Source organism: Ovis canadensis, chromosome 25, assembly GCF_042477335.2.
Source record: "Ovis canadensis isolate MfBH-ARS-UI-01 breed Bighorn chromosome 25, ARS-UI_OviCan_v2, whole genome shotgun sequence".
NCBI classification, from domain to species: Eukaryota; Metazoa; Chordata; class Mammalia; order Artiodactyla; family Bovidae; genus Ovis; species Ovis canadensis.
Genome location: NC_091269.1, coordinates 25,888,991 through 25,916,103, shown reverse-complemented (window position 1 = coordinate 25,916,103; position 27,113 = coordinate 25,888,991). Strand labels below are relative to the sequence as shown.

The 27,113-nt window shown below is 41.8% G+C and overlaps 1 protein-coding gene across 14 annotated transcripts in view; it reads right to left on the bottom strand.

Annotated features, from left to right (window-relative positions):
* The window catches only part of TBCE (tubulin folding cofactor E), a 91,171-nt gene that overhangs the window by 21,298 nt on the left and 42,760 nt on the right, over positions 1–27,113 (bottom strand). For all 14 annotated transcript variants that reach the window (XR_011252941.1, XR_011252943.1, XR_011252942.1 and 11 more), the window contains 2 exons: positions 19,007–19,091; positions 156–341 (listed from right to left, as the gene is read on the bottom strand). Coding sequence is in view for 10 of the 14 variants with exons in the window: in XM_069571583.1 (XP_069427684.1) it covers positions 156–341; positions 19,007–19,091 (271 nt within the window). In the remaining 4 variants the exon portion in view is untranslated. The remainder of the gene's footprint in view (positions 1–155; positions 342–19,006; positions 19,092–27,113) is intronic.

The following is a 27,113-nucleotide window of genomic DNA, read 5'->3' as shown; positions in this document are numbered from 1 at the left end:
CCTAAATATTCAATCCTTGGATCCCTCTGATTGCAATTTGCTGATGTGCAGAAAAGAGACCCACTTGGGAGCAAAGTTCTCAGCACTGACACACAGTCAAGTGAACTTAAATCCTAAACTGTCAAAGTCAGCTCTACCATGTCAGTTTCAGTTACCTTTGCTGTTTTATAACAGAGTCAAAACCAATGGTTTCTACAGGCTTATTTCCAATTATAACAATCTGCTCTGTTTGCTCTTCCTTTGGTTCATCTTCTAGCACATAGCGGTTCTTAATTGCAGTGAGAAAGTCTACTCCAAAATTTACTTTGTTTGGACGAATGAAGGATCCGGCTGTTGGGTGCCTGGAAATGGAGATAAACAGAACAGAGAGAATATCATCTGTGGGGATATTTAAATAAGATCACACGCACAGATATCCTTTATAAATTGTCAGTCTGCCACAAATGTAAAATGTCTGCATTTACAAATATATTAGCAAATAAAAGCAATTAAACAATTTTTAAAAAGAAGGAGAAAGCATCATCCACCAAGAATGGCCATAAGGCAATGTTCTGAAGGTTTTCAAAATTTTCCGTATGCTAAAAAAGGAAAAACAGCATAAAAGGGAATATTTTTTTAAAAGCATAATTGATACAATGATCATAAAGCATTGAGAGCTGATGCAAGCAGGTAAAATCCCAATAGATAAACAGATAAGAAATACAGAACAGATAATTCGTAAAACAGGAAAGAGTATTAAAACCACGGAGAAAAGTTTCACCTTGCTAATGATTAAGAAATGCAAACTTGGGGCTTCCCTGGTGGCTCAGTGGTAAAGAATCCTCCTGCCAATGTAGGAGACACGGGTTCAGTCCCTGGCCTGGGAAGACCCCATATGCTGCAGGGCAACAAAGCCCATGCTCCACAACTGCTGAGCCTGTGCTCGAGAGTCCACAAGCCACAGCTACTGAGCCCCCATGGCACAACCATTAAAGCCTGCACGCTTAGAGCCCACGCTCCACACCAGGAGAAGCCACAGCAATGAGAAGCCCATGTAAATAACTAGAGTGCCCGCCCCGCCGCAACGAGAGAAGATGCTTACGGCGCAACAAACACCCAGCACAGCCCAAATTTAAAATTTAAAAAACGCAAATTCAAACAATGAAACTGTTTTCAATAAAACTGGCAAAAAATAAAGTCCTAACATTCAAAGACTGCAAGGTTGAGTTAGTGTTTGAGTGTATAATCATACCCCTGGGAATCCGTCAGCAGGCAAAAATTTTAAAATAAAACAAAACTGCATTTACAAAGATTCTATATAATAGCATTTTTTAAAACTGAGGAATTCAGGAAACCATAAAAATGTCCAGCTGGACAGGAACTATTAAGTAAACCAGATAGATGAGGTCATTAAAGTATTCTAGCTGTAATACTTAAGAAAACTACTTACAGAATAATGCTGAGATTTCTAAAAACTGTTCCAAATTGTACATGACAGAACTACAGAAGAATCTTATCTATGGCTAGACAAAGATTCAATAAGGACACAAAAAAATGAAAACACTTGTGGATAACAGGATTACATACAAAACGTTTCAAATTATAACCTGAACTAAATGAAAGTTCAAATATGGGGATAAAATTAGAGCATGAATATTCTACATTCTACAGAAGTATAAGATATTCTAGCATAATTAATATTTACCACCATTTACATATTTTATATAAATTTATATTTACCATAATTTACATAATTTTAAATTATAAAATTGTTTTATAGCAATTTTTAGCAATAATTTCAAGAAGAATTTAATAAAAATATTAATCATATTGCCATATGTAAGGACTACTGTCAGGCTTTTCAAGACACTCAAAACAGATCTTTAGACACATTACATTTCACCATCAGCACTGGATCATGGCAACAAGACCTAACTTTCAGGGAAATCCAAGTATGCCTATAAAATGGCTGAAAATGGTAGTATCATTTGATCACAGTAGACAATAAATGATGAAATACACGAATTGCCAAAAATTGTACAATAAACATTATTTTGGCTTATGCCCTTTAACTCTTAGAGAAATCAAACTTCCCTAAAAATCACCATAATGAAAGGGGATGAAATACTACTGACAATAAATTTTGTCCATGTAAACATATACACATTTTTTTCTAGAATGTGGCTCTAGAGAGATTACCAGATTGTGAAAGGTATTTGTAACCCCAGAGTCAGAATGATGCCTCACGGAAAAAGTGGCCCCGAGGTCGTGAGAACCCCAGAGAGGGCGGTGTCCCGGAAGGCGATGGAGACTGGACAATTGCGTCCAGGGCTTCTGGGCACAGAATCTAGCAACTGGACAATGACCCTGAAAGAAGTAGCCGGGGTGGGGCCGTGAGGCGAGTTCCAGTGGGAGGAGACTGGCCTGAGATTACTCACACACCGAGGAGTTTTATTGGAAAGGGGAGATGTTTTGAGATCGGACAAGGCGTGAAACTTATATGCTGATGAAGATAACCCTACAAAGAGGGGGAAACTGTTGATGCAGGAAATTAAATTCTCTGTTGCAGCAACATCACATTCTGAATCTGTGTTGTCTGCTGGGGTATCAGAGGATCACTGTCTACTAGATGCTCCCTAGGAAATATTTCGGTTGTTTTCTCACATCTTTTTTCATTGTGGTAAAAATCACATAATATAAAACATACTATTTTAACAAATTTAACTGTACACAACATTCACACTGTTAGATACCTCTCACCATCACCAATCTCCCGGATTTTTGACCTTCCTAAATTGAACCTTTTGGGGTGGCAATGAGGAAATGCCCCTCGTCCAAGGTAAGGAGGAGCGGCTGCGCTTTGCTGCAGCAGCCGTGAAAAGATACCCAATATCCAAGGTAAGAGAAACCCAAGTAAGATGGTAGGTGTTGCAAGAGGGCATCAGAGAGGGCAGATACACTGAAACCATAATCATAGAAAATTAGTCAATCTAATCACACTAGGACCACAGCCTTGTCTAACTCAATGAAACTAAGCCGTGCCCTGTGGGGCCACCCAAGATGGGCGGGTCATGGTGGAGAGGTCTGACAGAATGTGGTCCACTGGAGAAGGGAATGGCAAACCACTTCAGTATTCTTGCCTTGAGAACCCCATGAACAGTATGAAAAGGCAAAATGATAGGACACTGAAAGAGGAACTCCCCAGGTCAGTAGGTGCCCAATATGCTACTGGAGATCAGTGGAGAAATAACTCCAGAAAGAATGAAGGGATGGAGCCAAAGCAAAATCAATATGCAGTTGTGAATGTGACTGGTGACAGAAGCAAGGTCCGATGTTGTAAAGAGCAATACTGCACAGGAACCTGGAATGTTAGGTCCATGAATCAAGGCAAATTGGAAGTGGTCAAACGAGAGATGGCAAGGGTGAACATCGACATTCTAGGAATCAGCGAACTAAAATGGACTGGAATGGGTGAATTTAACTCAGATGACCATTATATCTACTACTGTGGGCAGGAATTTCTTAGAAGAAATGGAGTAGCCATCATGGTCAACAAAAGAGTCTGAAATGCAGTACTTGGATGCAATCTCAAAAACAACAGAATGATCTCTGTTTGTTTCCAAGGCAAACCATTCAATATTACCGTAATCCAAGTCTATGCACCAACCAGTAACACTGAAGAAGCTGAAGTTGAATGGTTCTATGAAGACCTACAAGACCTTTTAGACCTAACACCCAAAAAAGATGTCCTTTTCATTATAAGGGACTGGAATGCAAAAGTAGGAAGTCAAGAAACACCTGGAGTAACAGGCAGATTTGGCCTTGGAATACGGAATGAAGCAGGGAAAAGACTAATAGAGTTTGCCGAGAGAATGCACTGGTCATAGCAAACACCCTCTTCCAACAACACAAGAGAAGACTCTACACATGGACATCATCAGATGGTCAACACCGAAATCAGACTGATTATATTCTCTGCAGCCAAAGATTGAGAAACTCTATACAGTCAAAAAAAAAAAAAAAAAAAAAAAAACAAAACAAGACCAGGAGCTGACTGTGGCTCAGATCATGAACTCCTTATTACCAAATTCAGACTTAAATTGAAGAAAGCAGGGAAAACCACTAAACCATTCAGGTATGACCAAAATCAAATCCCTTATGATTATACAGTGGAAGTGAGAAATAGATTTAAGGGACTAGATCTGATATCTATGGACTGAGGTTGGTGACATCGTACAGGAGACAAGGATCAAGACCATCCCCATGGACAACAAATGCAAAAAAGCAAAATGGCGGTCTGGGGAGGGGGAGGCCTTACAAATAGCTGTGAAAAGAAGAGAAGTGAAAAGCAAAGGAGAAAAGGAAAGATATAAGCATCTGAATGCAGAGTTCCAAAGAATAGCAAGGAGAGATAAGAAAGCCTTCCTCAGTGATCAATGCAAAGAAATAGAGGAAAACAACAGAATGGGAAAGACTAGACATCTCTTCAAGAAAATTAGAGATACCAAGGGAACATATCATGCAAAGATGGGCTCGATAAAGGACAGAAATGGTATGGACCTACCAGAAGCAGAAGATATTAAGAAGAGGTGGCAAGAATACACAGAAGAACTGTACAAAAAAGAGCTTCATCATCAAGATAATCACGATGGTGTGATCACTCACTTAGAGCCAGACATCCTGGAATGTGAAGTCAAGTGGGCCTTAGAAAGCATCACTACGAACAAAGCTAGTGGAGATGATGGAATTCCAGTTGAGCTATTTCAAATCTTGGAAGATGATGCTGTGAAAGTGCTGCACTCAATATGCCAGCAAATCTGGAAAACTCAGCAGTGGCCACAGGACTGGAAAAGGTCAGTTTTCATTCCAATCCCAAACAAAGGCAATGCCAAAGAATGCTCAAACTACCGCACAATTGCACTCATCTCACACCCTAATAAAGTGATGCTCAAAATTCTCCAAGCCAGGCTTCAGCAATACGTGAACCATGAACTTCCAGATGTTCAAGCTGGTTTTAGAAAAGGCAGAGGAACCAGAGATCAAATTGCCAACATCTGCTGGATCATGGAAAAAGGAAGAGAGTTCCAGAAAAGCATCTATTTCTGTTTTATTGACTATGCCAAAGCCTTTGACTGTGTGGATCACAATAAACTGGAAAATTCTGAAAGAGATTGGAATACCAAACCACCTGATCTGCCTCTGGAGAAACCTATATGCAGGTCAGGAAGCAACAGTTAGAACTGGACATGGAACAAAAAACTGGTTCCAAATAGGAAAAGGAGTACGTCAAGGCTGTCTATTTTCACCCTGCTTATTTAACTTCTATGCAGAGTACATCATGAGAAATGCCTGGCTGTATGAAGCACAAGCTGGAATCAAGATTGCCGGGAGAAATATCAATCACCTCAGATATGCAGATGATACCACCCTTATGGCAGAAAGTGAAGAGGAACTCAAAAGCCTCTTGATGAAAGTGAAAGAGGAGAGTGAAAAAGCTGGCCTAAAGCTCAACATTCAGAAAACGAAGATCATGGCATTTGGTCCCATCACTTCATGGGAAATAGATGGGGAAACAGTGGAAACAGTGTCAGACTTTATTTTGGGGGGCTCCAAAATCACTGCAGATGGTGACTGCAGCCATGAAATTAAAAGACGCTTACTCCTTGAAAGAAAAGTTATGACCAACCTAGATAGCATATTCAAAAGCAGAGACGTTACTTTGCCGACTAAGGTCCATCTAGTGAAGGCTACAGCTTTTCCAGTAGTCATGTATGGATGTGAGAGTTGGACTGTGAAGAAAGCTGAGCGCCTAGGAATTGATGTTTTTGAACTGTGGTGCTGGAGAAGACTCTTGAGAGTCCCTTGGACTGCAAGGAGATCCAACCAGTCCATTCTGAAGGAGATCAGCCCTGGGATTTCCTTGGAAGGAATGATGCTGAAGCTGAAACTCCCATACTTTGGCCACCTCATGCAAAGAGTTGACTCACTGGAAAAGACTTTGATGTTGGGAGGGATTGAGGGCAGGAGGAGAAAAGGACAACAGAGGATGAGATGGCTGGATGGCATCACCGACTCGATAGACGTGAGTCTGAGTGAACTCTGGGAGTTGGTGATGGACAGGGAGGCCTGGCGTGCTGAGATTCATGGGGTCGCAAAGAGTTGGACACGACTGAGCAACTGAACTGAACTGAAAATCACTGCAGATGGTAACTGCAGCCCTGAAATTAAAAGACGCTTGCTCCTTGGAAGAAAAGCTATGACGAACCTAGACAGCATATTAAAAAGCAGAGACATTACTTTGCCAATGAAGGTCTGTCTAGTCAAAGCTATGGCTTTTCCAGTAGTCCTGTATGGATATCAGAGTTGGACTGTAAAGAAAGTTGAGTGTCAAAGAATTGATGCTTTTGAACTGTGGTGTTGGAGAAAACCTTGAGGGTCCCTTGGACTGCAAGGAGATCAAATCATTCAATCCTAAAGGAAATCAGTCCTGAATATTCACTGGAAGGACTGATGTTGAAGCTGAAACTACAATACTTTGGCAACCTGATGCAAATAACTGACTACTTGGAAAAGACCCTGATGCTGGGAAAGACTGAAGGAAGGAGAAGGGGATGACAGAGGATGAGATGGTTGGAAAACATCACCAACTCAAAGGACATGAGTTTGAGCAAACTCTGGGAGTTGGTGATGGACAGGGAAGCCTGGCGTGCTTCAGCCCATGGGGTCAATAAGAGTTGGACACGACTGAGCGACTGAACTGAACTGTTAGAAAGGATCCTAGTGTGAAGAACACAGTTCTGTCTCAATAAAACACATTTCTATCACTTGGCTAAGAAGATTAAATATAGCTAGCCTCATTTTTAGAGGTTCAAAGGAATCTACCTAAGAGATGATCTAATGCAGGACTTCTCAAACTCAACCCAACCAGTCAGTCACTTGGAAAGCTTATTAGAACCCACCTTGGGATGTACACTCAGTGGTACTGGGCTGCAGCCAGGGGATTCTGATGCAGAGCGCCCTCAGCTCCCACTTTAAGAAACTCATCTAATTCAATTCCATTTCCGTTGGAGATACTGGGATCACCATCACTGAGGTACACGAGCTGTGCTTGTGCTAAGCTGCTTTAGTCATGTCCAACTCTTTGCAATGCCATGGACTGTAGGTCACCATGCTCCTCTGTCCATGGGACTCTCCAGGCAAGAATACTGGAGTGGGTTGCTGTGCTCTCTTCCAGGGAATCTTCCAGAGAGGTGCACAGCCAAGACCAAAAGTCGTGGAGTCCTGATGACTAGTGCACTATCCTTTCCTGCATCTCTGTCTCTACTCTCCTCACTACCACAAATTTTAGTAGTTACTAGATCTGTTAGTAGGTATTATTATTTAATGCTGTTTAGTAAAGAAATAAAACAAGCCCTTTAATAATAAATGAGAAAACAACAACGCAAAACAAATGCCATGGTTTTCATTTCTGTCCTAAATTTATACTTTAAAAAACTGTGGTAATGAACAATTCCACAGTATAGTCAAAGCTATAGTTTTTCCAGTAGTCATGTGTGGATGTGAGTTGGACCATAAAGAAGGCTGAGCACCAAAGAATTGATGCTTTCAAACTGTGATATTGGAGACAACTCTAGAGAGTCCCTTGGACTGCAAGGAGATCAAACTAGTCAATCCTAAAGGAAATCAACCCTGAGTATTCACTGAAGGACTGATGCTGAAACTGAAGCTCCACTGCTCTGGACACCTGATGCAAGGAACCGACTCATCGGAAAAGACCCTGAAGCTGGGAAAGGTTGAAGCTAGGAGGGAAAGTGGACAACCGAGGATGACATGGTTGGATGGGATCATCATCTCAACGAACATGAGTTTGAGCAAGCTCCGGGAGATGGCGAAGGACAGTGAAGCCTGGCGTGCTGCAGTCCATGGGGTTGCAAAGAGTTGGATACAACTGAGCGACTTAACAACAACGAACAATTCAAGACTAGACCTTTATTAGAGCTTAGGTTTGGCTGCAGGCAGAGGAAAGGAGTCAGCAATGGTGTTGGATGGTTGCAAAGTAGAAGCTATGCCTTTTTCAGATCAAGGTCAGTCTCCTCTGCAACATGCCTGGCAGGTCTCTCAGAAAACAAAACGGTGCTGCAAATACTGAAAAATACCAGCTGAATGAGTGCCCATCAATAACCATACATCTCCAAAGGTGAACTAGTAATTCGTAAAGATTCCACAGGAAAACTATCAAGGTGTTGCATCTGAACTCTGAGAGCCTGAACCCTGTCTAAAGAGAAAATATTGGGGAGGGGAAGGAGTGAAGCGGGCACAGCACAAAATTTTTTTTCTTATAAACACTCAGCATGTTCAAGGTCCTGCCTCCTTCTGCCCAACAATTACAGGATGCAGGTAGCAAAATTCACATCCTGACCGTGGCCCTTGCAGAAACAGAAGACTCTCACAGAGCACTGTAATCAAGGTTAGATCTGCCCACCAGAGGTCTCAGATGAAATTCAGGTGCCCAGTTAAACCTGGGTTTCAGACAATGTTTTTCAATTGAATTTCAATTGTTTTCTGCATCTTTATTCAGTATGATGCATGTCCCATGCTTACACTAAAAAAGGATTCACTGCTTATCTGAAATCCAAATTTCACTATGAGTTTTTCTGTTTTTATTTATTGAAACAAGCAACTCTACTCAAAGGTAAAGGGAGACCAACAGAGCCCAGAAGTCCCACAGTAAACAGTTTTTTAAAACTGGGGATAGTTTAAATGCCGAGTGCTGGGAAAGACTGGGTCCCTGGGGAGTATCAGCTAAATGTTGATCTTGATACCTTGCTTGTTTCAAGCTTGCCCAGAGCCTTCTCACCAAGACTGCATAACTAACATTCACCCTGAGAGAACTATTCACTCATTTAACATATACAGAGATTTGACCTGGTGAACTCATTTTCCCAGCAGGGGAGAAAAAAAAAAAGGCCACTAGATAGGCATCTTTTTACACATTCCTTCTGATCGTCACAATTTCTATTTTGCCCTGATTCATGGAAAGGTTCCGAAAACAAAATCTCTCTCTTTACCTTTTATGGAGATTCACCCCACCTGTAACCTATCAGCACACTTAGTGATTATTTTAAACATTCTTCTATCACTTTACACCACATGCTCAGTCGTTCAGTTGTGTCCAACTCTTTGCAGCCCCATGGCCTATAGCCTATAGAATCCTATATCCATGGGATTTTCCAGGCAAGGACATTGGAGCAGGTTGCCATTTCCTATTCCAGGGGATTTTCCCAACCCAGGGATCAAACCCATGTCTCTTACGTCTCCTGCATTGGCAGACGCATTCTTTACCACAAGCACCACCTTGGAAGCACTTTATACCATACCAGGAGAGTATTTTACTTATTTTAAAATTAATTTTATTGCAATATAGTTGCTTTACAGTGTATATAGTCAATTCTCATTCAGTTCAGTTCAGTGGCTCACTCCTTGCAACCCCATGAACCACAGCACGCCAGGCCTCCCTGTCCATCACCAACTCCCGGAGTTCACTCAGACTCACGTCCATCGAATCCGTGATGCCATCCAGCCATCTCATCCTCTGTCATCCCCTTCTCCTGCCCACAATCCCTCCCAGCATCAGAGTCTTTTCCAATGAGTCAACTCTTTGCATGAGGTGGCCAAAGTATGGGAGTTTCAGCTTCAACATCAGTCCTTCCGATGAACACCCAGGACTGATCTCCTTTAGGATGGACTGGCTGGATCTCCTTGCAGTCCAAGGGACGCTCAAGAGTCTTCTCCAACACCACAGTTCAAAAGCATCAATTCTTCGATGCTCAGCTTTCTTCACAGTCCAACTCTCACATCCATACATGACCACTGGAAAAACCATAGCCTTGACTAGACGGACCTTAGTCGGCAAAGTAATGTCTCTGCTTTTGAATATGCTATCTAGGTTGGTCATAACTTTCCTTCCAAGGAGTAAGCGTCTTTTAATTTCATGGCTGCAGTCACCATCTGAAGTGATTTTGGAGCCCCCAAAAATAAAGTCTGACACTGTTTCCACTGTTTCTCCATCTATCTCCCATGACGTGATGGGACCAGATGCCATGATCTTCGTTTTCTGAATGTTGAGCTTTAAGCCAACTTTTTCACTCTCCTCTTTCACTTTCATCAAGAGGCTTTTTAGTTCCTCTTCACTTTCTGCCTTAAGGGTAGTGTCATCTGCATATCTGAGGTGATTGATATTTCTCCCGGCAATCTTGATTCCAGCCTGTGCTTCTTCCAGCCCAGTGTTTCTCATGATGTACTCTGCATATAAGTTAAATAAGCAGGGTGACAATAGACAGCCTTGACGTACTCCTTTTCCTATCTGGAACCAATCTGTTGTGTCATGTCCAGTTCTAACTGTTGTTTCCTGACCTGCATATGGTTTCTCAAGAGGCAGGTTAGGTGGTCCGGTATTCCCATCTCTTTCAGAATTTTCCACAGTTTATTGTGATCCACACAGTTAAAGGCTTTGGCATACTAAATAAAACAGAAATAGATGCTTTTCTGGAACTCTCTTCCTTTTTCCATGATCCAGCAGATGTTGGCAATTTGACCTCTGGTTCCTCTGCCTTTTCTAAAACCAGCTTGAACATCTGGAAGTTCACAGTTCACATACTACTGAAGCCTGGCTTGGAGAATTTTGAGCATTACTTTACTACTGGCGTGTGAGATGAGTGCAATTGCGCAGTAGTTTGAGCATTCTTTGGCATTGCCTGTCTTTGGGATTGGAATGAAAACTGATCTTTTCCAGTCCTGTGGCCACTGCTGAGTTTTCCAGATTTGCTGGCATATTGAGTGCAGCACTTTCACAGCATCATCTTCCAAGATTTGAAATAGCTCAACTGGAATTCTATCACCTCCACTAGCTTTGTTCGTAGTGATGCTTTCTAAGGCCCACTTGACTTCACATTCCAGGATGTCTGGCTCTAAGTGAGTGATCACACCATCGTGATTATCTTGATCGTGAAGCTCTTTTTTGTACAGTTCTTCTGTGTATTCTTGCCACCTCTTCTTAATATCTTCTGCTTCTGTTAGGTCCATACCATTTCTGTCCTTTATTGAGCCCATCTTTCCAAGAAATGTTCCCTTGGTATCTCTAATTTTCTTGAAGAGATGTCTAGTCTTTCCCATTCTGTTGTTTTCCTCTATTTCTTTGCATTAATTGCTGAGGAAGGCTTTCTTATCTCTCCTTGCTATTTTTTGGAACTCTGCATTCAGATGCTTATACCTTTCCTTTTCTCTTTTGCTTTTTGCTTCTCTTCTTTTCACAGCTATTTGTAAGGCCTCCTCAGACAGCCATTTTGCTTTTTTGCATTTGTTGTCCATGGGGATGGTCTTGATGCCTGTCTCCTGTACAGTGTCACGAACCTCAGTCCATAGTTCATCAGGCACTCTGTCAGATCTAGTCCCTTAAGTCTATTTCTCACTTCCACTGTATAATCATAAGGGATTTGATTTAGGTCATACCTGAATGGTCTAGTGGTTTTCCCTGCTTTCTTCAATTTAAGTCTGAATTTGGCAATAAGGAGTTCATGATCTGAGTCACAGTCAGCTCCTGGTCTTGTTTTTGCTGACTGTATAGAGCTTCTCCATTTTTGGCTCCAAAGAATATAATCAATCCGATTTCAATGTTGACCATCTGATTATGTCCATGTGTAGAGTCTTCTCTTGTGTTGTTGGAAGAGGGTGCTTGCTATGACCAGTGTGTTTTCTCGGCAAACCTCTATTAGTCTTTGCCCTGCTTCATTCCGTATTCCAAGGCCAAATTTGCCTGTTACCCCAGGTGTTTCTTGACTTCCTACTTTTGCATTCCAGTCCCCTATAATGAAAAGGACATCTTTTTTGGGTGTTAGTTCTAAAAGGTCTTGTAGGTGTTCATAGAACCGTTCAACTTCAGCTTCTTCAGTGTTACTGGTTGGGGCATAGACTTGGATTACTGTGATACCCAATGGTTTGCCTTGGAAATGAACAGAGATTATTAGTTATCTATTTTATACAGAGTATCAATAGTGTTGCTGCTGCTGCTGCTAAGTCGCTTCAGTCATGTCCGACTCTGTGCAACCCCATAGACGGCAGCCCACCAGGCTCCCCCGTCCCTGGGATTCTCCAGGCAAGAACACTGGAGTGGGTTGCCATTTCCTTCTCCAATGCATGAAAGTGAAAAGTCAAAGTGAAGTTGCTCAGTCATGCCCGACTCTTTGCAACCCCATAGACTGCAGCCCCAGGCTCCTCCGCCCATGGGATCTTCCAGGCAAGAGTACTGGAATGGGGTACCACTGCCCTCTCCAATATGTCAATCTCCATCTCCCAGTCATCCCAGTCCCTAAGAAGACTATTTTATACTGATTTATTCATGCTCATTCAAGAACTTCAAAATACTTCACGACAATCTTAGGCTACACACAGTAAATCAAGGGGCTTCCATTTGTTAAGTCAGCCGGTATCATGGATAAAGTTTGAGACACCATGTCCCCTCTGATGCCAAGTATAAATTCTATTCATGGTGCTGAAGAACACATTTTAAGATTTCTTGATCACCAGAAAAGAGAAATCACATAATTACCTAGAAAGCAAACATTTTCAATAACAGCTGAGGGTAGAATACTGACCCAAACAGTTCTAAGAGTTTAGAGTATAGGTTGTTTAGGTTGAGAAAAAAGCACTGGAAATCCAGACACAAGGTACAGAGAACTTCAAGCTTCATCACCTTAACTGAACCACTCAATTACTCAAAAGACAAGAGATGGAGAAAATGAAGCACCCGAGAGAGACGGTGATGACTGGTTCACGGCTGTACATTTGGGGTAAACCTGTATACTACTACTGTACACTGGAAAAGTCACAAATACTAATTATGGGCACTTGCTATTATAAACAAGAGACTGCCATATTTACCTTAGGTTATACAGAAATCAAACTGAAAATAAACACGACGTGAAATTACCAGCACCCTTGTTGAGAGGGAAGAAAACACGGAAGAATGTATGCCCTGTGCTGGGCTTTGAAAACCACCCTATCTGTTCCCAAGGTCTGCCCTCAAGCGGCAGGGTGTCACCCCAGCAACCTGAGATGCTGGGGAGACTCAAGAAGCAGGGGGTTTCCAAACACCCAATTCAATATACCCTGATATCCTGCTTACGGTGCAGAGGCCAGCAAACCAGTCTTCACAAGACACGTGTGAAAGCACATAACTGCATGTCTAACACGCTGGTGGCCACTCGATATTAACACATGCTTCTGAAGAGATGGAGATTTGAGTTCTGCTATTGAGAGGGCAACTTCTGATTCACTTGCCTCATTTAAAATGGGTATACCAGCTTTTTTGCCATTTACCTATTTCACAAGTCTAAGATGAGAACATTTATCATCTGGCAACGTTGAACTGCTCTGGCTTCATGAAGACAGCATCAAAGCATTAAAATGCTTACTGTGTTTAAAAAAAAAAAACTGTAATTATGGTTTTCCAAGTAAAATTTGAAATATGAAGGACGACTCCAATAAAGTTAGTACGAGATCCAAATTAACTTAATAACAAGTACATGTGATATAAGCTATTTTGTCTGATTTAGAGATTCCAAGATACTGACATAATCTTTACTAGTTGAAGCCATGTTCAAATGAATATTAACGTCAGTATTAACAACTATAAAGGAAAAGGCCATTCCTTTAGTTTAGATCACTGGTTATCCACCATATCAGACCCAATGCACCCTATTACACTGCCTCCAGAACAACCTGAAATGGAATTACCTACCCATATAGGATTTCCAAGTCAAGAAAAATGCCCATTTCACTGAAACAAAAGTAATTTAAAATCAGATAATATGTATTTCGACATGTAGATGCTCAGGCAAGGCTATAACTAGGAGACACTAAAAAACAAGGAGATGCTTATTTCAAGAGTAAGAACTGAAACACCAAGTCCACACCCTTCAGCACTTCAGGGCAAATCCCACATCTGCCAGGACTGATGCGATCTTCAACTGTACTACTCAGAGACTGAAAATGTCATCACATCCAGAGACCACTAAGGACATGTAGCCATGGATGATCTGGGAGGTGCTGGAGCAGGCTCCACAGGAAGCACTCCCTCAACGGAGGCTGCATGAGGGCATGGTCCAGGTAAGGCATCTATAGGCCCGGCTAAGAAATTTCTATTTCCACACCTTTCTAAACACATAAATTGCTCCCTTCATCTCCATAAACTCTTGACAGATTCTGAGCTGGCCTTGTGACATATGTGTCATCACCACTGGCCTCTAGGAATATGCCAATTCTTCTATCCTGACTTTTCAAAATTACAGACTGCTGAACTAGCCAACAGTTTGCAATTATCTAATTCTGACCTTCATTTTAGAGGTCAGTAAAGTTAGATTTGTTTAGGGTTCTAAAGATTGTTAAAACCAACGCATGAACCTGCTTGATTTCCAGGAATGTGTTCACTGTACAACATTTAAACAATGATAAGCTTAATATTCCCCTTCAGGGATCATAGCCTTTCCATGGTGAAGGGGCTTGCGTAATTCAATGAAGCTATGAACTATGTCGTGCAGGGCCACGCAAGGTGGACAGGTGACAGGGACGAGCTCTGACAAAACATGGTCCACTGGAGGAGGAAATGGCAAACTACTTCAGGATTCTTGCTGCAAGAACCTCATGAACAGTATAAAAAAGGAAAAAGATATGACACCGTAAAATGAGTCCCCCAGGTTGGAAGGTGTCCAATATGCTACTGGGAAAGCGCAGATGGAAATTACTAATATCTCCAGAAAGAATAAAGCAGCTGGGCCAAAGCAGAAATGATGCTCAGTTATTGATGTGTCTGGTGGTGAAAGTAAAGTCTGATGCTATAAAGAACATTACTGCACAGAAACCTGGAATAGTTAGGCCCATGAATTAAAGTAAATTGGACGTCAACCAGGAGATGACATGAGTGAACATCGACTTCTTAGCAATCAGTGAACTAAAATGGATGGGAACGGGCGAATTTAATTCAGATGACCATTATATCTACTACAGTGGGCAAGATTCCCTTAGAAGAAATAGAGTACCCATCAGCGTAAACAAAAGAGTCCAAAATGCAGTACTTGGGTACAATTTCAAAAACGACAAACCATTCAGTATCACAGTAATCTAAGCCTATGCTCCAACCACCAAGGGCAAAGAAGCTGAAGTTAAACAGTTCAGCTACAGCTCAGCTATAGCTAAAGACCTACAAGAACTTCTAGAATGAACACACAAAAAAAGACGTCCTTTTCATCATAGGGGAATGGAATGCAAAAGCAGGAAGTCAAAAGATACCTGGAGTAACAGGCAAGTTTGGCCTTGGAGTACAAAATGAAGGCAGGTAAAGGCTAACAGAGCTTTGCTAAGAGAATACACTGGTCATAGAAAACAGCTTCTTTCAACAACACAAGAGATGACTCTACACATAGACATTATGAGATGGTCAATACAAAATTAGACTGATTATGTTCTTCGCAGCCAAAAACAGAGAAGCTCTACATAGTCAGCAAGAAAAAAAAAAAGACCTGGAGCAACTGCAGCTCAGATCGTCAGCTCCTTACTGAAAAATTCAGGCTTAAATTGAAGAAAGTAGGGACAACCGGAGAATGCAATGGCAACCCACTCCAGTCCTCTTGCCTGGAAAATCCCATGAATGGAGGAGCCTGGTAGGCTACAGTCCATGGGGTCTCGAAGAGTCAGACACGACTGAGCAACTTCACTTTGACTTTTCACTTTCCTGCACTGGAGAAGGAAAGGGCAACCCACTCCAGTGTTCCTACCTGGAGAATCCCAGGGACGGGGGAGCCTAGTGGGCTGCCATCTATGGGGTCACACAGAGTTGGACACGACTGATGCGACTTAGCAGCAGCAGGGACAACCACTAGGCCATTCAGGTATGATGAATCAGACCCCTGATGATTATATAGTGGATGTGATAAACATATTCAAGGGACTGAACTTATTCAATCCCAGATCTGGTAGACAGAGCACCTAAAGAACTATGGATGGAGGCTCGTAACACTGTACGGGAGGTAGGGACCAAAACCACCCCAAAGTAAAAGAAATGCTAAGAAGGCAAAGTGGTTGTCTGAGGAGGCCTTACAGGTAGCTGAGGAAAGAAGGAAAACAAAAGACAAGGGAGAAAAGGAAAGGTATACCCAACTGGGTGCAGAGTTTCAGAGAATAGCAAGGAGAGATAAGAAGGCCTTCTTAAATGAACAATGCAAACAAAATGGGAAAGATTAGCGATCTCAAGAAAACTGGAGGTATCTAGGGAACATTTCATGCAAAGATGGGCACAATGAAGGACAGAAACGCTAAGGATCTAAGAGAACCAGAACAGATAAAGAGGTGGTAAGAATACACAGAAGAACTATACAAAAAAGGTCTTAAAGATCCGGATAACCATGATGGTGTGGTCACTCATCTAGACCAGACAACTTGGAGTATGCAGTCAAGTGGGCCTTAGGAAGCATTACTATGAACAAAGCTGGTGGAGATGATGGAATTTCAGCTGAGCTATTTAAAATCCTAAAAGATGATGCTGTTAAAGTGCTGTACTCAATACATCAGCAAATCTAGAAAACTCAACAGTGGCCACTGGACTGGAAAGGTCAATTTTCATTCTAATCCCAAAGAAGAACAACCCCAAAGAATGTTCAAAGGACTGTACTTCTGCATTCATTTCATGTGCTAGTAAGGTTATCCTCAATATCCATCAAGCCAGGCTTCAACAGTACATGAACAGAGAACTTCCAGATGTACAAGCTGGGTTCAGAAAAGGCAGAGGAACTAGAGATTAAAATTCCAACACTTTGATTATAGAGAAAGGAAGGGAATCCCAGAAAAACATCTACTATTGCTTCCTTGACTACACTAAAGCTTTTAACTATATGGATCACAACAAACTATGGAAACATCTTAAAGAGATGAAAGTACCAGATCATTTTACCTGCCTCCTGAGAAACCTGTATGCAGGTCAAGAAGCAACAGTTAGAATCAGACATGGAACAATGGACTGGTTCAAAATTGGGAAAGGAGTACAACAAGGCTATATATTATTACTCTGCTTATTTAACATATTCAAAGTACATTATGTGAAATGCTGGGGTGGATGAATCACAAGCTGGAATCAGGACTGCTGAGAGGAATATCAACAACCTCAGATATGCAGATGATACCACTCCAATGGCCGAAAGTGAATAGGAACTAAAGAGCCTCTTGAGGAGGATGGAAGAAGAGAGAGAAGGTGGCTTAAAACTCAACATTCAAAACACTAAGATCATAGCATCCGATCCCATCACTTCATGGCAAATAGAAGGAGAAAAAGTGGAAGCAGTGATGGATTTTATTTTCTTGGGCTCCAAAATCACTGCAGACAGTGACTGCAGCCATGAAATTAAAAGATGCTTGCTCCTTGGAAGTAAAACTATGACAAACCCAGAGTATAAAAAAGCAGAGACATCACTTTGCTGACAAAGATCCATCTAATCAAAGCTATGGTTTTTTCCAGCAGTCATGTACGGATGTGAGAATTGGACCATAAAGAAGGCTGAGTGCAGAAGAATTGATGTGTTCAAACTGTGATGATGGAGATGCCTCATGAGAGCCCCTTAGACTGCAAGATCAAACCGGTCAATCCTAAACACTCAATGGATGCTTGAAATTCCAACAGTTTGGCCAACAGTCAGCTGATGTGAAGAGCCGACTCACTGGAAAAGATTGCGGACAAAAGGAGAAGGGAGGGACAGAGGATGAGATGGTTAGATAGCATCACTGACTCGATGGACATGAATCTAAGCAAATTCTAGGGGATAGTGAAGGACAGGGAAGCCTGGCATACTGCAGTCCATGGTGTTACAAAGAGTTGTACAAGACTTAGCAACTGAACAGCAACAAAGCTTAATATTAAAAGGTTCTTGCAAGAAATTGAAACTTAGGGAAAATAAACACCAATAAAAATTTGAAAGCCTGCCTGAAATTCCCCACCATCCTTTTCAGAGTTTCACATAGTTTCTCTGAAATCAAACAGGTAAAAATATCAGTAGCACTATAATGTGTCATTCTTTTCATGACAATAGCTTTTTAAAATAGTGGCCTAGCATTCCACTATTTGGATGTTCTATATTTTGTTTAATTACCTAGTTCTTATTGGCTATCTTGTTAATGAACCATAAGAAGTGTTCATATCCATTCAATAAAAAAAGAAAAAACCACCACAAGACAAAAATACACAAAAAAGACAGAGAAAGCAATCCCACTTGTAAGGTTAAGACTGAGAGTTTTAAAAACAAGGAAAAAGGACTCCCCTGGTGGTCGAGCAGTTAAGAATCCTCCTGCCATGCAGGGGACATGGATTCAATCCCTGGTCCAAGAAGATTCCACATGCTTCGCGGCAACTAAGCTCCCAGGAGCTGCAACTGCTGAGGCACACACGCCCTAGAACCCCTGCTCCACTGCGAGAGAAGCCACTGCAATGAGAAGCCTGCACACTGCAGCTAGAGCGCAGCTCCCACCTGCCGCAGTTAGAGAAAGCCCGCCTTCAGCACAGCCGAAAATAAACAAACAAAAAGCACAACAAACTAAAAATAAAAGCAAGGAAAAAATCCTACAAACAGTGTGGGCTTTTTAGAATACACCAAATTCTACATTATAACCACCCCAAGAGTCAAACGCCTCTTCTTCTCCATCCCCCTTTATTCAACTATTAAATATCCTCCTACATAACTATGTCAGGGACTTCCATGGGATTCCGGCAAGAACCCTTTCCAATTCAGGGAACTTGGGTTCAATCCCTGGCCGGGGAGCTCAGATCCCACATGCCAGGGGGCAAATAAGCCTGTGCGCTGCAACTGGAGGGCAGCGAGAGTGCCAAACGAAGACCCCAGAGCTGCAGCTACGAGCCGACGCAACCAGATAAACACACAGACATTTTAGAAGTAAACAAAGATAACCAGGCCAGTTCAGAATGGAGAATTACCTGCATTTAAAATACACAGTCCCTTCGTGGCTTCCATCATGCTTTCCCCGCTCAGGATTGTCCCATTCTACTCCTAACCAGGGTCCTGGCAGAACAAGAAAACCCAAACGAGAAATTAGAACAAGGTGAGGCTCCATTTTTCTGCAACCAAATACAGTTTGCAACGGAAACATATCACACAGACACCACTGGGGAAGAAAGAAGTCTTTAGAAAAAACAGTAACCTTGGACACAGGACTTTATCAGCAAAGGCAACAGTAAGTTTGGTTCAAAAAAAACCAACAAAAAATAAAACTGCAGAAAATAACTATAGCTACTGAGCACGTATGTGCCAGAAACTTTGCTTTATTTCATGTTATCCTTACAACAGACATTTCATCTTTACAAACGAGATGTTACCATTATCCTATTTTGAACAGTTCCTGAACAAATACACACTTTTTTGAGTCCTAGCCTAGCAATATGCTGTTCATAAAGTAAAATTATATATATATATAAGTAGTATTTTTCTTCAATATAGGTAAAATAACACCCAAAGTCACACATCTTCAGGTCATTCTAATTGCAGAAGCCAATACTTACCCACCATACTATGCCATGTATAACTCGTATCTCGTATTTGCAAAGCACATTCAGTTTTCAGAGCGTTCTCTTACCTTCCCCTCTCTCTTCTCCCTCTATTTATTAAGTACCCACTGTCCCATGGACAGAGGAGCCTGGTAGGTTATAGTCCAAGGCACCGCAACGAATCAGACATGACTGAAGTGACTTAGCATGCACACACACACACACACACAGAACTGTGCCAGGTGCAAAAGTATGTGAGACAAAGAGTTTCACTTCTGATAAAAAAAAAAAAAAGTTTCACTTCTGGATCTACCCTCCTGTGGAGAACTAGAAAATCTAGATAAACAATTTTTAAAAATCACTTGACACCAATTAGAATGGCTTGTGTCAACAAAACAAAAGAGAAAATAAGTGCTGGCAGGGATAGGGAGACAGCGTTAATTTTATGCATTGTTCGTGGGAATGTAAAATAGTGTGGCAACTGTGGAAAACAGTACAGTGCTTCCTCCGCAAAGCTGCACGCAGAATCATCACCCAGCCTAGTGATTCTACCTCTGGGCAAACACCCCAAGAACTGACAGCAGGGACTCAAACAGGTATTAGTGTACTTGTGTTCACAGCAGCATTATTCAAAACAGCCAGAAGTCAATGGATGAATGGATAAACAAAGTGTCCAATGGCGGATCAATTACTAAACAAAATGTGGTCTGTCCATACAATGGAATATTATTCAGTCTTAAAAAGGAACGAAATTCTGACACATTCCACAACATGGATGACCCCTAAAGACCTTATGCTAAGTGAACTAAGCCAGACACAAAAAACAAACAATACATGCATGCTAAGTCATTTCAGTCATGTCTGATTCTTTGCGACCCCATGGACTGCAGCCCACCGGGCTCCTTTGTCCATAGGAAGCCCGAAGCAAGAATACTGGAGTGGGTCGCCATTTCCTCCTTCAGGGGATCTTCTGGACTCAAGGACTGAATTCACATCTCTTACGTCTCCTGCAGCGGCAGGCAGGTTCCTTACCACTAGAGTCACCTGGGTTTTCTTCAGAAAGTGAGAAATGTTCAGTCCTTTACCCCAAAGTCGATGCACTCACCACCTGGTCCCCCTATCACCTGGCACTTTAGACCCAGATCCACCTGGCACCTGCCTGCCACCGAGGGCCCGCATGCCTGAAGCTGCCACCCCCGAGGCACTCTCCCTAGGGCGCTGGCGCACCGACAAAGGAGTCCACAAGGTCTCAGCACCGGCTGCGGCTGCTGTGCGCAAGCAACTGTCCAGGGGTGGGGCGGCAGGACACTGGGCTCGGCTCGTCTAGCACAAACCAATTTGAAGCTGAATACAATTGTATAAACTGAGTCATTTCTGATTAACTCTGCTAAAACCACATCATGAAACTAGAGCATAAAGAACTCTCTTCAGAAAGAAACCCAAGTCTCCAGATAATAGGTTCATATCCAGTACTGATGACCAGGCATCATAACTGGGGCTGATAAAAATTAACTCAAATACAGAAGTCATGTCCTACAATTAAAATAAACCCCAATGCCCCTGCTATGGACTTGTGGGGGGGAGGGAACACTGAGTATTCTGATTCATAAGGTATTCTGACTCCTATTGAAGTTAAAGGGGTCATACTGAAAACCTTAAAAACGTGTGTTTACAGCTGAGTACATTAGGGCAAAATTGAGACCAATGTTAGGTCCAAATAGAAAAAACCCTAGATGTATGGGAGGAATTTTAACCAGGTTTCCTTTGCAGTGAGGTCCCACGTTCAACTCAGCTCAACCTAGAACAGACGACGGCCGTGGAAAGGAAGCCAGTCGACCAACTCTCGAGGTCATACACAGAGAAGAGGGGACATGGTGTAGAATCAGGGTGGTCAATAGGACGGGTCCCCAGTCCTTCCTGGGACCCCTGCAGCCCCCAACCCCAGAGCCCCTGCCCCAAACCACGGAATCTGTCAGGATTTCTAACTTGGGGTGTTTCCACTTCCACAACCCCCCAGGCAATGGGGAGTGAGGGGTCTGAGAACTTCTGGCTCCGTTTCCTGGGCCGTGATGGGGAAGGCATCCTCAGCCACCCAGATAGGACCTCATCCTACCCGCCAGCGCCTCCCCCACACAAAGGCAGCTGAATTGGCGGCGGGGAGGTGGGAGGCAGGACTCGGCACTCCAGGTTCAGTGGGGTGTCCGGGCCTCTGCCCTGGAAACCCAATTGTGTGTGTGGTTCAGTCACAGCAGAGATGAAGTCTGGGGCCACCTATATGAGATGCCTAGAATACTCAAATGCATAGAAACAGAAAGTGGAATGGTGTTTGGCAGGAGCTGAGGGGAGGGTAGAACAGGAAGTTACTGCTTAATGGCTACAGGGTTTCACTTCTGTAAAATGAAGAGGGTTCTGGAGATGAATGGTGATGACGACTGTACAACATTATTCTACCTAAAAATCACTCAACTATACAATTAAAGGTGACTAAAATGTTAAGTTCAGTTATGTATAACTTACCACAATTTAAAATATACACACGCATATATATATGTTTTAAACCACCACAGAGCTAAAAAGGCACTAAAGAATTACAAGGCCAAAATCTGAGAGAAGAGGGAAACCTAGAGTTAAGCAAAGCCTTAGAGCAACTTTTTTCCCTTGGGCATCTGCTGATTCTGGCAGAAAGGCTGAAAAGCTAAAAAGCTGAACAAAGCTTTGTTCAGCTTTGGATAGAGCTTTTGAGGGACTAAGGCTTCCCTAGTGGCTCAGCTGGTAAAGAATCTGCCTGCAATGCAGGAGACCCGGGTTCAATCCCTGGGTTGGAAAGATTCCCTAGAGAAGGAAATAATAACCCGCTCCAGTACTCTTGCCTGGAGAATCCCATGGACAGAGGGGCCAGGCAGGCTACAGCCCATGATTGCAGAGTCAGACATGACTGTGTGACTAACTTTCACTTTCACTTTTGAGGGCGTAAGAGATAAATAACGAAAACCAGGGTCTCCCAAGGAAGGTGGAGGCTGCAAGAAACTCTCTAGGTTTTGTTCTGGGGCTTGAAATGCTTTCAACCTAAGAGCAAGAAGGAACCAACCTAAACAGACTAACCCCTGTACCGACTGAAGGTTGACTTCAAACAATCACATTCCCAGATGTGCTTAGGTGATCTGGGATTGCTGTGGACTTTCTGCATCTGCCAGAGTCCACTTCAGTCCTCTCTGGAAGAAGATACCACCCCTGCAAAGCTCAAATTACAACTCTTCACAACCAATATCTGGCACTCAAAGAAAACCAACTAAGCACAGAAAAACACAAGAGTCTATGACTGGAAACCAAGAAAAACAACAGCCAACAGAAACGGACTAAAGAGAGATTGCACCCAACTGTGTCAAGAGAGGCTGCGACATGGTAAAGAACTTGAACTTCATCCTGCTTCTCCAGAGAAACCTATAAGCATGGAGAAAAGAAGCCATCACAGACGGGCAACAGGCACATAAAAGACGCGCATCATTGCTAACTAGTAGAGAAATGCAAATCAAAGCTACAATGAGGTACCACTTCACACCAGTCAGAACGACAACCATTAAAAAGTCTACAGATAACAAATACTGGAGAGGGTGTGGGGAAAGGGGAGCCCTCCTACACTGTTGGTGGGAATGCAAATTGGTGCAGCTACTGTGGGAAACAATATGGACGTTCCTCAAAAAACTAAAAATAGAGCTAACATATGGCCCAGCAATCCCACTCCTAGACATGTATCCAGACAAGAATTAAAGAATTTTAAAAACTCTTAATTCAAAAAGATACATGACCCCCATGTTCACAGCAGCACTATTTACCATAGCCAAGACACAGAAGCGACCTAAATGTCCATCAACAGATGGATGGATAAAGAGATGGTATATGTACACAATGAAATGTTACTTAGCCCTTACAAAGAATGAAATAATACCATCTGCAGCAACATGGATGAATCTAGAGATTATCATACTAAGCAAAGTAAATCAGAGAAAAACAAATACCACATGATATCACTTATATGTGGAAGCCACAATATGATGCAAACGAACATATCTAAAGAACAAAAACTCACAGATGAAGAGAACAGACTTGCGGTTGCCAGGTGTGGGGGTGGCAGGCAGGGAAGGATTAGAAGTTTGGGATTAGCAGCTGCAAACTATCATATGTGAGATGGATAAACAACAAGGTCTTACTGTATAGAATGGGGAACCATGTTCAATATCCTGTGATAATTAAGCCATAATAGGAAAAAAATTAGAAAGAATATATATATATATGTAAAACTGAATCACTTTTCTGTAGAGCAGAAAATAAAAACAACATTGTAAATCAACTATAATTCAATAATTTTTTTTTAAGTCAGAAGAAAGAAAACTGGATACTGAAAGATCAAAAATCACTAACAACAACAACAAAAAGCTGAAGGAGGGTGGATAAGAAGCATTTAAAGAGGATAGGAGAGAATAATTGAAAAAGTAGTAGTCAAGTAGCTTTTTTCCTTGCAGCAAAAAGAAAAAGATGCAATCCTCTTGTTCAGTAGTAAAATCATCTCCGTTTTTCCCCATTCCCTGAGCTAACAATAATTTGTCACAGAGTGTTTGTCTGTATAAAGGGCATTAAGATAATGAAGAACACATCACACTTGATAGCATCTTTATAACATATTCACTGGTGTTTCAGAAGCGGCTATTTCTTAATTCAAGCCTCAACCGAAGTTCAGGATAGAAAGCTTGGTTTTATAAGGGCTCAGATGGTTTTATTTTGCTTTCTGGTGGCTTCCTGATGCAACCAAAGGAATAAAAACTTCATCTCAAAAATGGGACATCAGAATCATCTAGGGAGCACATTTTAAGTGATGAGTCCTGGAACTTAACTCTGAAATAGTGAATTAGAATCTCTCCATGTCCAAACTGAGAATTCATATTTTTAACAAGACCCCAGGAACGCTGCATTAGACTCCCCTTGCTAGACATGTTACCTTGGCTAGACTTCTTTCTACAATGAAATGACAGTGATTCCAAACTGAAGTCACTTATAATAAACCAAACAACAGGTATTCTATTTATCTGTTACTAGTCCTACAGCACATGGTTGATAAGGGTAATAGTTTCGTCAAACAAAGAGCACATTTTCTGTCATTGAGGGCCAGTAATCACAGATTTTATATTCATCACAATTGATGACTGCAAAGTATTATGCCCTAACAAAAACCAACACATTATTATTTTCCTATAGATGAAAATTAAGTGTTCTAAGAACATTTTAAAAAGTATTTTTTCCTAATTCATTGTAATAACAATAATCAGTCAGTCACTTCAGTCACTCAGCAGTGTCTGACTCTTTGCGATCCATTGGACTGCAGCGTGCCAGGCTTCCCTGTCCGTCACCAACTCCTGGAGCTTGCTCAAACTCGTACCCATTGAGTCAGTGATGCCATCCAACCATCTCATTTTCTGTCGTCCCCTTCTCCTCCTGCCTTCAATCTTTCCCAGCATCAGGGTCTTTTCCAAGTAGTCAGTTCTTGGCATCAGATGGCCAAAGTATTGGAGTTTCAGCTTCAACATCAGTCTTTTCAATAAATATTTAGTACTGATTTCATTTACGATTGACTAGTTTGATCTCCTTGCAGTCCAAGGGACCCTCAAGAGTTTTCTCCAGCACCACAGTTCAAAAGCATCATTTCTTCAGGACTCACCTTTCTTTATAGTCCAACTCTCACATCCATACATGACAACTGGAAAAAACATAGCCTTGACTAGATGGACCTTTGTTGGCAAAGTAATGTCTCTGCTTTTTAATACGCTGTCTAGGTTTATCATGTTAAAGCATCTGCCTGCAATGTGGGAGACCTGGGTTCGATCCCTAGGTCAAGAAGATCCCCTGGAGAAGGAAACGGCAACCCACTCCAGTATTGTTGTCTGGAGAATCCCATGAACGGAGGAGCCTGGTAGGCTGCAGTCCATGGGGTCGCAAAGAGTCAGACATGACTGAGTGACTTCACCTTCTTTCTTTCTTTCTAGGTTTATCATAGCTTTTCTTCCAAGGAACAGGCATCTTTTAATTTCATGGCTGCAATCATCATCTGCAGTGATTTTGGAGCCCAAGAAAATAAAGCCTGTCACTTTTTCCATTGTTTCCCCATCTATTTGCCAAGAAGTGATGGGACCGGATGCCATCATCTTTGTTTTTTGAATGTTGAGTTTTAAGCTTTTTTCACTCTCCTCTTTCACTTTCATCAAAAGTCTCTTTAGTTCCTCTTCACTTTCTGCTATAACAGTGGTGTCATCTATGTATCTGAGGTTATTGATATTTCTCCCAGCAATCTTGATTCCAGCTTGTGCTTCATCCAGCCTGGCATTTCTCATAATGTACTCTGCATATAAGTTAAATAAGCAGGGTTGACAATATACAGCCTTGACGTACTCCTTTCCTAATTTGGAACCAGTCTGTTGATCTATGTCCAGTTATAACTGTTGCTTCCTGACTTGCATACAGATTTCTCAAGAGGCAGGTCAGGTGGTCTGGTATTCCCATCTCTTTCAGAAGCTTCCAGTTTGTTGTGACCCACACGGTCAAAGATGTTAGAATAGTCAACAAAGCAGAAGATGTTTTTTTGGAATGCTCTTGCTTTTTCTATGACCCAATGGATGTTGGCAATTTGATTTGGTTCCTCTGCTTTTTCTAAATCCAGTTGAATATCTGGAAGTTCTTGGTTCATGTACTGCTGAAGCCTGGCTTGGAGAATTTTGAGCATTACTTTGCTAGCTTATTAAATGAGTGCAATTTTGCAGTAATTTGAACATTCTTTGGCATTGCCTGTCTTTGGGATTGGAATGAAAACTGACCTTTCCCAGTCCTGTGGCCACTGCTGAGTTTTCCAAATTTGCTGGCATATTGAGTGAAGCACTTTCACAGCATCATCTTTCAGGATTTGAAATAGCTCAACTGGAATTCCATCACCTCCACTAGCTTTGTTCGTAGTGATGCTTCCTAAGACCCACTTGACTTCACATTCCAGGATGTCTGGCTCTAGGTGAGTGATCATACCATCATGGTTATCTGGGTCATGAAGATCTTTTTGGGTAGTTCTTCTGTGTATTCATGCCACCTCTTCTTAATATCTTCTGCTTCTGTTAGGTCCATACCATTTCTGACCTTTATTGTGCCCATCTTTGCATGAAATGTTCCCTTGGTATCTCTAATTTTCTTGAAGAGGTCTCTAGTCTTTCCCATTCTATTGTTTTTCTCTATTTCTTTGCACTGATCACTGAGGAAGGCTTTCTTATCTCTCCTTGCTATTCTTTGGAACTCTGCATTCAGGATACTAAGAAACTCATGTCTAACATTAATCAAGAAAAAAGTTAGTGTAAAATTTTGATGACACAAACAGTAGATTAAAAGACCTCTAACTACTATATCAAAACCTCCTGGTAACCACAAACCAGAAATGCACTCTAAATATACAGTACATTTATATATATACATAAAGTGTGTATATATTATATGTACATATATGTGTGTACAT